Source organism: Podarcis cretensis, assembly GCF_951804945.1.
Source record: "Podarcis cretensis genome assembly, chromosome: 4".
Taxonomy (NCBI): domain Eukaryota; kingdom Metazoa; phylum Chordata; class Lepidosauria; order Squamata; family Lacertidae; genus Podarcis; species Podarcis cretensis.
In genome coordinates, this window is record NC_137173.1 from 57,159,828 (window position 1) to 57,177,026 (window position 17,199).

The 17,199-nt window shown below is 43.8% G+C and overlaps 1 protein-coding gene across 1 annotated transcript; it reads left to right on the forward strand.

Annotated features, from left to right (window-relative positions):
• Positions 1-1,538: 1,538 nt before the first annotated feature.
• On the forward strand, positions 1,539-16,427 carry LOC307215429 (uncharacterized protein). Its single transcript, XM_079974639.1, has 10 exons — positions 1,539-1,804; positions 3,070-3,324; positions 4,988-5,100; positions 7,016-7,235; positions 8,030-8,167; positions 9,114-9,248; positions 10,382-10,462; positions 11,227-11,339; positions 12,402-12,600; positions 15,169-16,427. Exons 1-10 carry the CDS (start codon positions 1,585-1,587, stop codon positions 15,381-15,383), a joined length of 1,689 nt encoding a protein of 562 aa, XP_079830765.1. The 5' UTR covers positions 1,539-1,584; the 3' UTR covers positions 15,384-16,427.
• The last annotated feature ends 772 nt before the right edge of the window (positions 16,428-17,199 follow it).

Below are 17,199 nucleotides of genomic sequence, written 5' to 3' on the forward strand. Positions count from 1 at the left end.
CTGGAAGTCTCCTCTTCTTCCACGACAGAGTCTGTCATATCATCTGGACCCTCCAGGAGCACGGCATCCTCCAGCTCTGAAGCGCTACCTCAGGTGACCACCACAGAGCACCTTTCTTCAGAAACATCTCCCGGGATCTCGGGGACAAGCGTGTTCTCGGCCACAACCCACACTGCTGACAACAGCTCCGCAGCTCCAGTGGCAACAGAGAGCCCGGCTACCACTTGGACGGCAGGGCCAGCATCCAGTGCCTCCATCATGGCTTCATCCAGCGCGTCTTCGGGAAGCGGGCAGACCTCTCCTAGCGGAGTGCGGGACACCTCTGTGGAATCCAGCTCAGCCGCCACAGCTCACGTCACCTCTCCACTAGCACCAACGCCTGCTGCATCGTTGAGGAGCACCACTCCGAACGCAGCCAGCCCGACTGAAGAGACAGCCTCCTCGGAAGCTGCAAGCACCCTGGGCGGCCAGAGCTCTGCAGTGCCAGCCACAAGCGTGGCTGGGGCCACCGGTTCCCCTGCTGCGTCCTTCTCCAGAAGCCCAAGTTCTCCACAGGCGGAGGGCTCCGCAACCTCTTCCCACATGACGGCTAGTTCTTCCGGGACACAAAGTGCAGCGGGTTCCAGCACCTCGGTCGGCTCATCAAGTACAGGAACAGGCAAGCTGGAAGTCTCCTCTTCTTCCACGACAGAGTCTGCCATATCATCTGGACCCTCCGGGAGCACGGCATCCTCCAGCTCTGAAGCACTACCTCAGGTGACCACCACGGAGCACGTTTCTTCAGAAACATCTCCCGGCATCTCAGGGACAAGCGTGTTCTCGGCCACAACCCACACTGCTGACAACAGCTCCGCAGCTCCAGTGGCAACAGAGAGCCCGGCTACCACTTGGACGGCAGGCCCAGCATCCAGTGCCTCCATCATGGCTTCATCCAGCGCGTCTTCGGAAAGCGGGCAGACCTCTCCTAGCGGAGTGCGGGACACCTCCGTGGAATCCAGCTCAGCCGCCACAGCTCACGTCACCTCTCCACTAGCACCAACGCCTGCTGCATCGTTGAGGAGCACCACTCCGAACGCAGCCAGCCCGACTGAAGAGACAGCCTCCTCGGAAGCTGCAAGCACCCTGGGCGCCCAGAGCTCTGCAGCGCCAGCCACAAGCGTGGCTGGGGCCACCGGTTCCCCTGCTGCGTCCTTCTCCAGAAGCCCAAGTTCTCCACAGGCGGAGGGCTCCGCAACCTCTTCCCACATGACGGCTACTTCTTCCGGGACAGAAAGCGCAGCGGATTTCAGCACCTCGGTCGGCTTACCAAGTACGGGAACAGGCAAGCTGGAAGTCTCCTCTTCTTCCACGACAGAGTCTGTCATATCATCTGGACCCTCCGGGAGCACGGCATCCTCCAGCTCTGAAGCGCTACCTCAGGTGACCACCACGGAGCACGTTTCTTCAGAAACATCTCCCGGGATCTCAGGGACAAGCGTGGTCTCAGCCACAACCCACACTGCTGACAACAGCTCCGCAGCTCCAGTGGCAACAGAGAGCCCGGCTACCACTTGGACGGCAGGGCCAGCATCCAGTGCCTCCATCATGGCTTCATCCAGCGCGTCTTCGGGAAGTGCACAGACCTCTTCTGCATCCTCTCCGCACACTATTAGTAATGATTCTCTCATAGAAAGTACAGCAGTTTCTAGAACTTTGGCCAGAACTTCTCTAAGTGACTTTTCAATGACAACCCATAAGCCAGAGGTATTCTCTTCTGTGAAAACACCCCACCCAGTACCTTCTACCAAAATGCCTGAAGAATGCTGTGAGTGTAATTAGATTTCTTTATAATATTTGATGTTCTTTCTAACTGTGTATCAAATTTGCACTACCATTTTTTGTCTTTACAAATTATATTTTAATTTACAGTTCCCCTTAATTTCTTGTCTTTGCCCAATTAGAATATGCATTTAACATTCTTCCCCCCCCTTTCATGTATAGAAAGATCACTCTTTTTTTCTGCCCCCAGCCCTTATATGGGTCAGACTGCACCATCCTCAGGGAGGCTCAATTTCTTGTCTCACTTTGTTTAATCTCTTAATTTGCATATGCTGTGGAATAGAAGATCCCCAGAGCACAATATTAAATTGGGTGAAGAATGCTTCCTCGTCATGGAATGCTTACTTACTTTCATAGGTGGATGGTAGAAAAATAGTGAAGGAGGGAATGTAATGCACTGGAATGGAATAGTCTACAAGGCTCTATTCCATACCATAATATTTTGTTGTAAGTCCCACCTGGTTATGCTATGCTATTTTGTTATTTTACATTGTGAGTGCAGTGTGACATATTGAGTAACTTCTATCCAAGAGGAGCAGTACATGTGGTCAACAGTGGGTTCGGCCACCTTACAATCCTAAACACACCCACCCACCCATATTTTTGCATGCCCTTATAAGAAAAGCCAGAAGCACACACATACATACATGCACACACAGACTCACTCAGGTGTGCACACATACATGGACACAAATGGCTTCTCTTTTCTCCAATCCATGAAAATCCTCTGAGGAGTGGGTTTATCAATCCCTCCCTGCTCCTCAGATGATTGATGTGATGTGTGAAGTTTCAGGGACATCTTTGCAAATCCATCATGGCATTGGCAGACTGGGTTAAATCTCTACATTCACCTGAGCAGTATGTCACTTTGATATTTATAGCAACAAAACCAGGGGTTGGGGGGGTGGGAGGGTTAGAAAAAGTTGTTTGAGGGCTTGATTATACCCTGTTGCTGCAAATTTCCCACCCTCTCATATACATATTGTGCTATGGCGCCCCAGAATCTCTTTATATTCCTTATTTTTTTTCCTTCTGGTTTATGTTGTTTTTGGAAGGCTTATTAAAGCTAGAATTTACCATTTATTCACTGAGTTTACTTTTATGAAGTGGGAGTAAGAATTCAACCATAGCAGAAACTCAGCAAACTAACATATTCTCCCCCCATCATATTTAACATTTTGTGAATATTTCCAGAGTTGTTGAAATGCACCTTTGACATCAGATGTGTATTTTTGTTTTTGTTTTGTTTAGCTGTAGATGCTTTCTACATTCAACTTGAAAAAGTAACCAGCCAAGTGATACAATTCCATTGGTTTCTTCAGAGTGTGAGAAGGGACAGCCCTTATACCGTGTCTCTCATGGCAGATAACACAGTTATAAATAACACTGTCACAAATGACACCAGGATGGTATTTGGAAACCTTTCTCCAGGTGGTTTGTATACAGTAACTGTGGAGGTGTGGAGTTGCAGTAAGAAGTTCAGTTCCTCCGTGACAGTTCGGACAGGTATTATCTCAATCATCCATCTACACTTGCTTTATTGTAGTAATGCATACAGTACCAGACAGTATTCTGATATATTTTGCTCAGCGCTAGCCTTCATTCAAACAGTGTCCCCAAAGGAAAACCCAAAATATGTATAGGGAATTAATCTCCAGCCATTTGTGAATTTCCCTTTTCTGTCTCTTTGGTGTATTAGGTAGGTTAGCTCATGTAATGGGACAACCCAGGATATCTCTCATTGCTCACCACTTTCTTCATGGGAATCCCTGACATCCCAATGTTGCACACAGCTTTTGCAAGAAGACTGAGCCTAGTGAGCAAGTTGATGGCTTTTTGGCTGCTGTGTGAAGCAGTCCTATGCACATAAAGATGCATCATGAGGTGGACTCATAACTAGCCCTAGATTTTCCCCTGTGAGAAGGAATCTTGTGCATGTACATCAGAATTTTTAATTTTTTTTATTTACATTTTTCTTCCAAGAAGCTTAGAGAGACATAAAGGGTAGGGGTTTGAACACTGGTCTCCCAGGTCCTAGTTCAACACTCTAAGTACTACACCACCCGGGCTCTCACATTGGACCACTTCCTATGGCTTCTGAATGTATGGCCAACAGGGGGCTGGGGAGGATGGTCTGAAGTTTTCCATATAAGTTTTGCAAAATCCTTGATCTATGTGGATGTCCATGTACTTTTATATGATGATGATGATGATGATGATTAAAATTTGTATGCCACCCTTCATTCAAAGATCACAGGACAGTTCACAACATAAAAATACAAAACAAAAACATAAAATACATAACAAAACAAAAACAATAGCCCCCTTCCACAATTCTATCCCTGTAGTATGGGGATTAATGACAGGACAACAAAAGAGGATTTTGCAAGCCTTCAGTCACCAAGAGACTCATACTTTGATCCTGGAAGGATAAACATAAGCCTATTATGAAATGCTCTGCAGAGCTTACCCCCCCCCCCTTGCTATATTTGAATATGCTTCTTATCAACTCCATGTGAATATCTGGACATTTGGATGGCACACACTGATTTCTATGTTTAAATTAATATGGATGCATTAATGGTTAATGTATTTTAATGTTGTTTCTTAATTAAATGTGTTATAAAAATCAGTTTAAAAAATCCAATGGAGTTTTATGGATAAGGCTTATTCCTAGGTAAGTAGAATAGGGCTGCAGCCTTAAGAAACTAATGTCCCAATACCTTCTGGGCAGACATTTGGCTTTCCTGGCATATGGAATCTTTTAAAAAGCTATTCTATATGCCATTTCTGTCCTTTTTGGTGCTTTTAATTTATTTGTATTTTCGTATTTTAAGACCTGTTGTAAGCAGCCTTGAACATTTTGTTGGGAAGGGGGAATATGAATATTTTAAATAAGTAAGTAAACAGACAAATAATACATCCTATGCATGTTTATTTGGACATAAGTCCCACTATGTTCAATGGGATTTGCTCTCAAGTAAATGTGCATTTTCAGTCTAAATAAGAAAAGATCATTTCATTTGTTTCACATTGTTCTTAAGGACCTCAAACTAATAAATATTAGTTTATCTATCTGGAACAGCAGCAGCAGCAACAACAGCATAAGTATTCTGTACTAAAAATGTTACCTATACTATTAACTAAATGGTTCTCTTATTCCTTATAGAAGCCACAGCCTATCGTGGAACAGCCAGGATTACAAATAAAAAGTACATACCTCAGTTCAGCAACAAATCAAGTACAGAGTTTCAGGAGCTTCAAAAAAATGTCACTGAAGAGGTATCATCTGCAGCATTTAAAAAAATGAAAAGTAATTAGTTAAAAGCACTGAGCATAACCCAAGACAAGCATTTTTAAGCCCCATTGATTTCAGTGAAACTGACTTTAAAATGAGCTTAGAATCCAGTGGGACTTAAAATGTTCACATTTGCCTCGACCAGGGTTTGTGCAGGCCAGATGGTGAATTTAGGCCCCATTTCAATAATTGTTACCAACGGGCAGGCCCCCTCAAAATTGCAGGCCCTCTCTTCTGGCCTGGGCTGGAGTATGCCCATATTTTCAGTGCTCTCTTACTGATCCTCAGCAGAGTAACGTTACGTCCCCCTTTCCATGGCACAGCTATGACTATGTGCTTCCCTGAGTCAAAGACTGACGACAGATTGGGCAGACTTGATCCCTTTCAGCCATTTCCCACCACACCCTTGCAACTGCATGGAAGGCCAACTGGGCCCTGCTAGCCTCGCCTCTTCACATGCAGAGTTGGGGTGAGCTTGCACATATTCAGCCGGCACCCCTTTACATAAGTTATCTCCAGCAGGGCTGGCAGGGACAACATTAACAGACATGGCTCTCCCCCCCGCCCACATGATTACCATTTCATGGAAGAGAATGTTTGAAACCAGGTGGTACTTTCTGTCAGCTTCCCAACCTTCTGTCAATCACAATCCTGAGATACTTCTAGCAGTATAACAGACCCAGGGAATCGCCACACACCTCTTAACTGGTTTGGCAGTCTTCTCTTTCTAGAAGATCTCTCCCCTCTTGACTGAAATGAGACCCAAACAGACTGTATCCTCACAGCTTCTCCCTCTCCTTGCTCAAACTCAGCCCTCCAGTTAACTTGTGTCTGAATATTCTCACAAGACACTAAGCACTGTCTTTCTATCTTAAGCTCAGAGGCTCCCTTCTCTTGCTGTAGATAATTTCCTCAGAGTGGATGTTATACACACAGAACCAACTCTCCTCTCTCCCCTTCCTGTTCTATCACCACACTCTCTTAGAAATGGCTCTTTTTATTTTCCCTCCCAAAGTATACTGTCTCCACCCACTTCTGGCTCGCTGTCTTGGTAGCCAATCAGAGAAAGGCTCCAGCACTCTGGTAGAGTTCTGGGGTACTGCATCACCAGACCGGTCCGGTCTAGCTCAGCGGTCTGTCACAGCTGTCAATAATAGTTTGTGGCTTTTGGAGGTTGGCTTGGTTTTGTAATGTTATAATATTTGTTATTTATGGTTATTGTTTTCAATTTTTGGATGTGTAGTAAGTTACCTAGATGCCATTTGGTATTAGATGGCTAATAAAACAATTATTATTATTATTATTATTAGTAGTAGTAGTAATAACAGCAACAACATAATGTCTAATCAGAAGTAAGGGCCAGGAAGCTTGATTTTATGTTTGCTGCCTGAGATAAGGAAGCCTCAGACAACAGGAAAGAAAAAGACGCTTGGGAAGAGTCTAGTGGGCTGTGAGAGATGTGGTGTGGGACTCAGGAGAACAAAAGTCAGCAGCTCCTTAGATTCAAGGATGTTGCACCAAGCTGGAGCATCCAGCAGAATCTGGATAATTTTTCAAAAAGTCGAAAAACAAGACAGAGTGGTAGGGAACTTGCAAATTTTGGCCCTTCAGACAGTGTTCACATTCAGTCCCCATCACCCCTTACCATGGCCATGCCGTCTGGGGATGATGGAAATTGAAGTCCAACAAACTCCAGAGGCCCACCTATGCAATCCATTCTCCGTTGTGAGGCCAGAAAGAATGCTTTTATTTTCTGTTCTCTGGTACAAACCTGCCTAAGGCCAGACTTTTGGCTGTTGACAGTCTGAGATCCAACATTTATTGGAAGAAATGATAAACAAATTATTCTGAATATTATGCAAAACAAAGAAAATAATCTCAAATCTGTCACTTTTACAGATAATAAACAACTTGCCGCCTTCGTTGAGAGCATTAATAGATTCTGGGAAAATGCGTATAACCATAACTGAGATTACAAGCGGCAGTGTGATTGTGACCTTCATCATCGAGATGGTTCCAGATAGAAATATAGCACACAGTGAGGTTGAAAGGGCTGTAATCGAAGCCTTAAACAAAAGCAGACATCTGGATGTAGACCTCACTCAGACTTCCATAGAAGGTATGGTCTTTCTATTATATGGTAGGAACATAGGAAGCTTCCTCGTATCAAGTCATAATATTGGTTCACCTTACTCTGTAGTATCCATACTGACTGACAGGGGCTCTCTAGGGTTCAGACGGGAGCCTATTCCAGGGAGATGCCAGAGACTAAACCTGGGACTGTCTAAACGCAAACGTGTGCTGCCTATCCCCACTTAGCCATGGCTCTTCAGTCAGTTTATGTGTGATTCAGCCAGTGCAGATAGGCCAAGTCTGCATTGCCTTTCCTGGCCTTCTTCACAATTAATCTGTGCTCATACAATGGACAAGACGTGCCTATTTGAACATTTATATTCTGCCTTTTTAAGCAAATAAAACATCCTATGTGGTTAACAACAGTGAAAAAATAGTAGCAAAAATAGTGATAAAATCATGATGCTACTCCAGAAGCAACTGTTAAGTGGGGCTGGGGGACCTGTGATCCTGCAGATCCTCCTAGACAGTAGCTCCCATCAGCCCTAGCAAGTGACAGGCATTAAAAGATCCATTTGGTAGCATAGTTATGTGCATAGCTGTCAACTTTTCCCTTTTCTTGCGAGGAATCCTATTCGGAATAAGGGAATTTCCCTTTAAAAAAACGGGAAACGTTGACAGCTATGGTTCTGTGTGTGTAAATAAATTACGGATTATATTGTATGCCAATGAAAGTGCTTTCTCTTTAAAAATGACAGCATGCATATAAGCGCTTGTGGTGCCTTTTATGTTGACCTTCGTGCATTAATTTTGTTGCTCTTTTATTGAAATTTGTCATAGTAATCCCTGCCTGTCAGCCAGACAACAATGGCTGTTCTGAATTTGCCTACTGCATCCCCCAAAGCACAAATTATTCATGTGAATGTAAGCCGGGATTTTTGGATCTGAGTCCCCAGGTGCCAGGAAGACAATGCGAAGGTAAGAACGGGGGTTTCTTCAGAGGGTCTGCTTATTCAGCATTCATCCTGATTTGCTTGCCCAAAGATTACACAATGGCTAGGCTATATCCGGTCTATACTGTATGAGTATTCATTTTGATTTGCTTATGGCACAGCTGTATGCTAATGAACATTCATCCTAATTTGTTTGCAGGGTGTTTATATGTCCCCCATTCAACCTTCATTCACCCCATACTTTTCAATGCATCTCCCTGTCACTTTCCAAACTGGAAAAAGTCCAGATTTTTTAAAAAGTGGATTTGTTGCTCTAGGGGTACAGAGTGCTTTAATTCATTTTAAATGCATAAACCTATGAATCCCTCCTACAAAATTCTGACTGTCTGGAGGTGTTTTTTAAAAAATAAATGACAAAGAGGGAAGAAAGTGATGCTGATCTGCCTTGATTCAATAGTAAAGAGATGAGAGAAGTGCAATTTTAGTGTTGTTGGGCTGAAGATGGGACTAAAGTTTGTCTAGCATCCAGTTTTATTGTGGGCTGGTAGGCTGTAAAACTGCATCTGTGGATAGTCTGCATGTGTGCAAACTATACAGATTTTGGTGAGAATTGCCTCTAAATACCAATAAACCATCCTGTGTTTTAATCTGTAAAAGCGCTGATTCCCAACCCACTTGTTCTGCATACTTCTTACTTCAAGAGAGCTTTCCCAAAAACAAGTGCGTTGAGGGTCTCCAGTGAAGAGGAAACTGAAGTCTCACTGTGTCCCAACTGCAGAGGGAAAGGTGTCTTTCACAGTCAGGCGCATCTAAAGATAGGGAAGGGTTGCAAGAGTTTTGAAAGTTTCCCCAGGAGGATTACGACTACTCTTCCACATGTATAGAACATGAAATTCCTTATTTGCTTCAATGCTAGAATTTATTACTATAGCAGAATATTGCAATTGTATCTCACACCATCCCTCTTCCAGATATAAATGAATGCAAGGAAAATAATGCCTGTTCCAAGCTGGCTGCATGCGAGAACACTATTGGCAGCTATAAATGTCAATGTTATCCAGGCATAATGGATCCGAATACAAGTAATCCTGGAACAGAGTGTCAAGGTTAGTGAATATGACCTTCCCATGATATGATAATTAAAATTATAAAGCTGTAGGGCTAATTAAATGATTAAGGTTTAAGCTTCGCCGCTTCGTCATGGGATGCACATGTGCATATCTCACTGCTGTCAGGAATCCCTTTTTTCAAAAGCCCTTCTATTCCTGATTTTAGCACAATGCAGGCTAAATTTCTCCAGCTGCAGTGGTTCATTCAAGGCGCATTAGAGTTACATGAAGTGTAATGGAGCGCACGGTGAGTTTGTTGTGCAACAGTTTCAGTAGGTAGAGCCATGACTTTATTTAAAGCTAGTTCAAGGAAGGTCTGTTTGATAGAAAAATCACCCCTGGTGTTGACCTTCATAATGCCAGATAAATGATAGGAGGTACTTCCAAAAGCATACTGTACTCCCTTGCGATTTAATCCGGATTCCAGCACTGCTTCTGAATCACTAGCACTACTTGCATTTTCCTGAGCTGGTGCCAAGAGGCTATAGCCCCCACTTCACATGTTGCTCAGCCGAAAGGGGTTTCCTGAGTTGAAGTGGCTGGGGGACCATGCTGCTGCCCCTACCCCATATGTCCTCTGAAGGGAAACCTATGCATGTAAAGGTTGACAAGTTTAGGCTTTTCTTCTGCAGATGTCCTCACTTAATGTGTGGACATTGGCGTAGGGAAGCTATACAATGCCAGAGGGAGGGCAATCCTTGGTGTCTCTTCAATTAGTAGAGCCGATTTTGCATGAGTACTATGTGAGGGTGGCTATATAGGATTTGTTACGCCAGTACAAACTACTGTCAATGTGGGTTTGGGCTAGTGTGCTAAAAGCATATTCCTGTAAGCAGTGATGCTTAGGGCAATTGCACATGGATTTCCAGTGACTGCCATGTGTCCGATGTACATACACATCATCTCTAAATTGCTATTTCCAAAAATGGGTGTATTTGGGACTGAAATTAGGATATGCAACAAACCTTTTGGTATTATTCTTCAAAATCAGGCAGGGAGTACAACTTTCATAAGCTGCATTTCATATTTTGAAGTTTATATTTCAGTTACATAAATGGCAGTTCAGCAAGAGGAGGAATCTTATCTTTCACATGTCTACTGATTAATTTGGTTTTGTGCTTCTTTTATAGACCCCATCTTGTGTCTGAACACGCCTGATATTTGCTTGCAATCCACTGTGTGTCTTTCCTTACGACATGACATTTGTTCAAGTATGTTGTAAATATGTATTATGAATTTTGTTAGCCACTGTAAGATTAGATTGCTGAAATACCTAACTACAAATGATGTTTTGTAGAGCAGGACTGGGAAACCTGTGAACTTCTAGATGCCATTGGACACCAACTCCCATCAGCCCCAGCCAGCGTGGCCAATGGCCAGGGAGGCTGGCAGTTATAGACCAACATCCTTTGGAGGGCCATGGGTTCACCATCCCTCCTGAATAAGTTGGGTGCTCTTCTGACAGTTTTACAATGAATTTTTTTCTTAGCAAGTGTTAAGACCATATTTCTTTGAGCATACCAACATTTTTAGCACATGAGCAAAAATAAAATATTTATTTATCATTGTTAAGCATATAAACAAACAGCTCACTTTTCAGTCCTTTTAGCTGGTTCACAACCATCATTTAAAAAAATCTAATAAAAGCATAAGAATGTATTCTGGAGTTTCATATCCAGTCGTAATATATCTAGACTGGAAGGCTGTTCATGCTGACCTAATAAGCAAGTAACACTAAGTCAAGCCATGGCTTAGTGTCAGTATTGAGGGGTTCTCATAGAGATGATTGTAGCTGCTGCACTCCCCTGAACCTGCTGATTCTGCCCCAACACAGTTTGGCACAGAGTTACATCCAAACCTGGGGTTGTGGTTTGTCTTGTTCCAGACAGGCAGGAGCTGTAACCAATGAAATATGGAAAACAAGTTCTGAGATGGAACTGATTGAGGTGTTAATTATGTTGCATTTCTTTTTCAGGCAGACAAGCATTTGCTTGCAGAATTTTATTCAAAAACCAGAGTTTTACATCTGACCTTTATAATCCAGAAAGTGAGATCTATAAGAATATGTCTAACAAAATCAGAACAACTGTGAGTTCTTTAACATTATCCCTTGTTGCAGTCATTATCTTTTGAAGAAGCATTCTCAACACAATGTGCAAATCTATTTCAAACCAGTATACACAATTGCAGCAATAGAATGTGCCCCCCTATCTGAGAGTATCAGATTGGGAATATTTAAAATCATACCCTATAAGCATAACAAACAACATGCTGCAATATTTAGAACCTTTGGGGATCAGTAAAAAGCACCATGGAATAAAAGTCTCAAACTAGAAAAGCCATAGTAATAATAAAAAATGGAAGTCTATGCCTTTATGCTTCTTGCCCAAGGGTACCCAACCCAAAACCAGCAACATACCCTAATATTTCCAATCCAGATAGCAAATCCTTATACTTCCACACATGTTGTGTGTCTTTCATCAGTGTTGACCTATCCCACAGGACAGTGGTAACTGGAGCTCACTGAGTTCTGTGAACTGGGGTGGGATGGGGGGTGCATGAGCAAAATGTGACAGGAGTCCAGCAGGAGACCTGGAACCAACAGCAGGAGTGGAGTTCTTGGATCACTATGGGAAGAAGCCTAGAACAAGGTCAGCTTTTAGATTGCTAGATGATTTGCAGTCAGACAAGGGTTTCGGACTCCCAATTGTTTAATCATAGTAATAACAAAAAGGCCCTGCCACTCCACAAACTATTAGGCTATTAGAAACTCTGTTCAGTAGTAACTCAATATAGATTTGTTCTTGTATATGTAGATAATATATACCTGCATATATATGTATATGCAGGAGTGCAGTAGGAAATTGACTACAGTCCCTGAGCCACTATTTCCCATCTGACTTTGGGTAGCAGACCTTGGTACAGTATGGCAAAGAACTGCTGTCACATATGAAACTTTAGGCTATTTATTGCACAACATTTTGGAAATGTTAAATACATTTTGTTTAGACCAATCTCATGGTGTCTTTTATTTGTTCTTTTAAAAGAAGTCCGGTAAAAGTGAAAAGAGTTAAAGTTTGGGGGAATGGTGATGGTGTCTTGCCCGTTTCTTACGTATTGACAGTTTGGAACAAATATAAATGTTTTCAGGTTTCTAAAGGAATGATAATGAAGCTCAGAGATGACAACTTTAATATCAAAATGGTGGGATACCAAGCTGGAAGTGTGGATGCATATTTTGCATTTCTCCTGCAAGGACAACAGTGGATTGGAACAAAAAATTTTACAGACTATTTAACAGAAGTAGTAACAAAAATGCTTGATAACAAGACTGCTGTAACAGTAACAGGTAATCTTCTTGTTCATGGCACTACAAATATCTCTTGATCTAGTCAAAAATTGTCCATCGCGACAAGTTCCATCATGACTTTCCTCCCAAAGGACTGGAAGTTGAATTCCCAGATCAGAGGATGTATTCCCTTGGAGGCTTCCTTCAGATCAGTTCAGCAGCAAGGAGGGAAAGCTTTTCCTGTTTAAAAGATTATTTGGGAAGCGTGACTGAGGCTTGGAGGACACATACTACAAAACATATCTTATCGGGGGCCAATTTGCCCTATACTTTCAGTGGTCAAGGGGCAATCCCCCCCCCCTCACCTAAGAATCCTTTAAGTGGTGAAGAGGGAGCCCGTCTCACCACAGAAAGGAACCTTTGTATCCTTTCATGGGTGTCCTCCAAGGTCAATTCCACCCAAGCTTTCCGCAGCAGAGGGGGAGTCCTCCTTGCCATGGAGTGAATCTTCAGCGGGGATGTAACCAGAACTGGAGGACACACTCCCTTGTGTCCTCTGAACCTAGTTCCTCTCCATCCTTTTAGTACAAAGAAGAATTCACCCTCTGTTTCCAACTGGATTGTTTGTGGTGTGGCTGTGTTAAGAAAACCAAACTTTGAGGATGCATCCACAGGGCATAGGTCCCTCTTCCTTTTAGGCTCCAAACAGGACATAAATAAATGCCTCTTAAGCCCTAACTAAAGGGAAGATTCTAAAACTGCCCAGCTCCAGTTGGCCAACAGGTTATACGTGCAAATATTTGCTGGCAACCTGAGAGGGGCATACAGGAAGCACAGCTGTCATCCTCACCTGGTTTGGGGAGTGTTGAGGAAAAGTGGAATGTTGCTGCACTCTCAGGTTGCCTGCATACATCACTCCTGCTTTACCAACAGAAGGAGTGGTCTTTGCATTGTTTGATACTACACAAACTGCTGTTTCTAAGAAGCAATGGGAAATCCAGGGACTGTAGCTTTCCATGGCTACTTGGATTTTAGTCCATCATTCTCATATGCACTTGCATTCTTTCTCTATTAGCAGTGAGTCCAGTCATGTGAAGGATCCATCCTTTGTTCAGGGAGATTAGGCAAGAAATAATATCCCATTTTTTTGTACTGCTTCAAATGTCTGGGCTTTGTCTTGCTTGCATATTCAAAATCACAAGGTATGCAGGAAGTGGGTTTCCCTCCCCCTTTGGGCAGGATGTCCAGTTGAAGCCAAAGTAAATGTTCAGACCTTTTGAAACCTCAGTACATAAGACAGATTCAGACTTGCACAGGTGTTTACCTAGATAACAGACTGATGACGTTAGAATTCCTCATGCAAAACCAGCTTTGGCCATTTGCCACATTATGCTGTGCATGTAATTAACAAATGTGGTCCTTCTTTTTCTGTGCTAAATAGGAGGTGAATGGGAGGGAAGAAAATCCCAAGTGGGGGATTTTAATCTTTTGACCCTACTGCAATCCTGATCCAGATCAGGCCATCCTACCTGGGCAAACAGTAGGTGCAGGAATGGGGCAGAAATCTAGATCAGGACTGTAGCAAGAGCAGTCACCTACTGTTTAGCAAAGAAAATACTGGCAAAAGTGGATAATTGCATGCTCACTGTAAAATGAAGGACATGCTGGCAGGGAGGGCCAGTGTGTCAGTTGCACTGGCAAATGTAATGCAAAACAACCCAAACCTCCCTCCTCACCATCCCAGTTCATGGCAGCAGTGCCAATTGCTGGGGCCGGGGGCAGGTCTGCAGTGGAACATCTCCTTACCACCCACTCCTGGTCACAAGTAGCTTAGTTTGGCTGTTTCATGGCAAATTAATTTCCAGAGACTTTGCCAGCTCTGTAGTTTTTCAAGAATCCACCAGCTTAGAAAAACCTTCCCCAAACATAGGGCCTAAACGTTGTGCTGTCTTTTCCATATTCATTGTAGCATGTTCAGTCTGATTGAAAGCTGATTACTCTTGTCTATAAGTAGTTAAAAATATCTGCCTGCAGGCCTAATAAAATAAAGTAACACTTGAGGTGTCACGAGTAAAAAGTTAGTATTAACAAGGCCTAGTGCTCCCTGAGAAAATTTCCTATGATGCTGTGGAAAAAATAGTATCCAGTGACGTGCTAATTTGGGCCAGCCCTACCAGTGGCGTAGCGTGGGTTGTCAGCACCCGGGGCAAGGCAAGTAATTTGCGCCCCCTAACCCGTGGATTTGCGCCCCCTAACCCTAACCCCCAGATGCTGCACCCAGTGCGGCCGGCCCTCCCTGCACCCCCCACGCTACGCCACTGAGCCCTACCATGAAGTAATGTGTGGCAGCCACCTATGACAGCTGACTTTCACGAAAGAGCAGCCAACTGTTATTTATTTATTATTGCTTCAAGGGAGAGGCACATGTAGGATTGAATGCCTCAAGTACCAAAAGGACTTGACTGCCTTAGATTCCATACACCTTGACTTTTTGGTGGTGGGGCACCGTTTACTGTTTGGCCTCAGGCAGCAAAATGTCTTGAACCTGCTCTGCTAGTTTCAGCACTTTTTAAAGGTTGCAGTACTTTAAGCTAAGCTAATTTTTTTGTTTCCACAATATACTTTCAGCAATTGCCACATCCCAGCAAGTGGAAGATCTGAAGCCAATGGAAGACAATTCAGCCTGGAAAACAGGAGTCATTGTCCTTGCAGTGCTCTTTAGCATTGCGTTGATATCTATTGTGGTGATGGTCACAGTATGGCTTTATATGAAGAAAAAAATGGGCAAATATATTATCGAACCTCAAGGACCCATGGGAAAGTTTGCCTTTCAGAACTTGTGAGTGTCTCAGTTGCCTCCCAACTGTGGCATATTTTAACTCTGAAGTTTGAATAGTTATTAGAAAATAGACTAACCAGAACAGAAGAGGAATGCCAGTAGAATCTGTAGGTTATTTACATAAGTCTGAGTAGAACTTAGAACTGATGTGACTCAGTGGAATTCCCCTGTTTGTTTGAGGGAATAGGGCAGGACCTGAAGAAACAGAACTCAGCATTGCATCAAAGGGACACTTCATCAGGACTAGAAATCTCACAGGGGACTTCAAGATAAAAGATATTGGATATTTTCAAGCATTTCACATTTTCAGACTCAGCTTACTTTTGCATGCAACGGAATCTTCGAGAAATGGTTTTGGACTCCAGACAGCCCAGAATGCCTTTCAGTGTTTGCATTGAAAAACTTGTCATGTACTTTCATTTCTTCTTTCTAGTTCTGCAAAGCAGGAGCAATTCTATTGTGACATGTTGGTGCAAAACCTTGCCATTGTAAACCAAGCTTTAAGCATAAGGGAAAAGTACTAGAACAATGAGAAGGGCTTTTGATTCATATTCTATAGAGCTATGCTGTGATTGCTTCTGTGAAAAATCTATGGACCCATATTTGCTGGCCCCCATATTTGCTGGAAAATCATGTCATCCTTATGCTCAGCTGTGGGCTGCATGCATACCTTGCATGTGAAGGTTTTTCCAGACTGTCACTATTTTCAGGTGGCATCCAGTCACACACTGGAAAATTTGGATTGCAAATTATAATTGATTGGGATGCCTGCCCAACTAACTTGCTTCCCCCCAAAACCGGAAAGTGACAGGGAAATGCACTGGGAACACTTGCTTTGATGCAGTGTCATGTAGCCCACTGGTCAGGACCCACTCATGAGGCATGGCCTGATCGAAGGTGGGTTGCAAGAGGAGCACTACCACCATGCAAATATATGGTAAATATAAGAAATAGGTCTGTAGATGCATGTTGGGGTTAAAAGTGAAAGGTTGAAGATAGCCAATTCAAACAAATCAGAATGAATGCTCATTAAATAGCTGATATAACCTAGCCTGTGGGACGCAGGTGGCGCTGTGGGTTAAAGCCTCAGCGCCTAGGGCTTGCCGATCGAAAGGTCGGCGGTTCGAATCCCTGCGGCGGGGTGCGCTCCCGCTGCTCGGTCCCAGCGCCTGCCAACCTAGCAGTTCGAAAGCACCTCCGGGTGCAAGTAGATAAATAGGGACCGCTTACCAGCGGGAAGGTAAACGGCGTTTCCGTGTGCGGCTCTGGCTCTGGCTCTGGCCAGAGCAGCGATGTCACGCTGGCCACGTGACCCGGAAGTGTCTCCGGACAGCGCTGGCCCCTGGCCTCTTAAGTGAGATGGGCGCACAACCCCAGAGTCTGTCAAGACTGGCCCGTACGGGCAGGGGTACCTTTACCTTTACCTTTATAACCTAGCCTGCCCCTGAAAATAATCAGGATGAATGCTCAGTAAACATGTTCCCTGGAAGTGCGCCCCGATTCCCTTCTAGGACGGTTGGTAAATACCGTCAGCTTGGGCAGGATTGATCAGATTGAAGGGTATGGCTGGGGTCACCCACTGTGTGAGAGAGAATGTGCCAACTTCGTTCCCCTACCTGCAAAACAAGGCAGTCAGAGTGGACAGCTCCAGCTAGCAGCTTGGTGAGTTCCTGCATGGCTCCAGCCCAGCAGAAGGGCACTGCGAGTCATGGATGTGGGCATTCCCATTTCATATGGCATCCTTTGTCATGCATGAACCCCAATCAGGAATAAATTGCCAATATCTCCATGGAAGCCTGTGCAGCTAATGAAACTTGAAA

Coding starts and splice junctions, on each gene's coding strand:
- LOC307215429 (XM_079974639.1), top strand. CDS start 1,585: ATGGCTTCATCCAGCGCGTCTTCGGGAAGTGCACAGACCTCTTCTGCA. Junction 5,101..7,015: donor AAAAAAATGTCACTGAAGAG/GTATCATCTGCA, acceptor TCACTTTTACAG/ATAATAAACAACTTGCCGCC. Junction 9,249..10,381: donor TCCTGGAACAGAGTGTCAAG/GTTAGTGAATAT, acceptor CTTCTTTTATAG/ACCCCATCTTGTGTCTGAAC.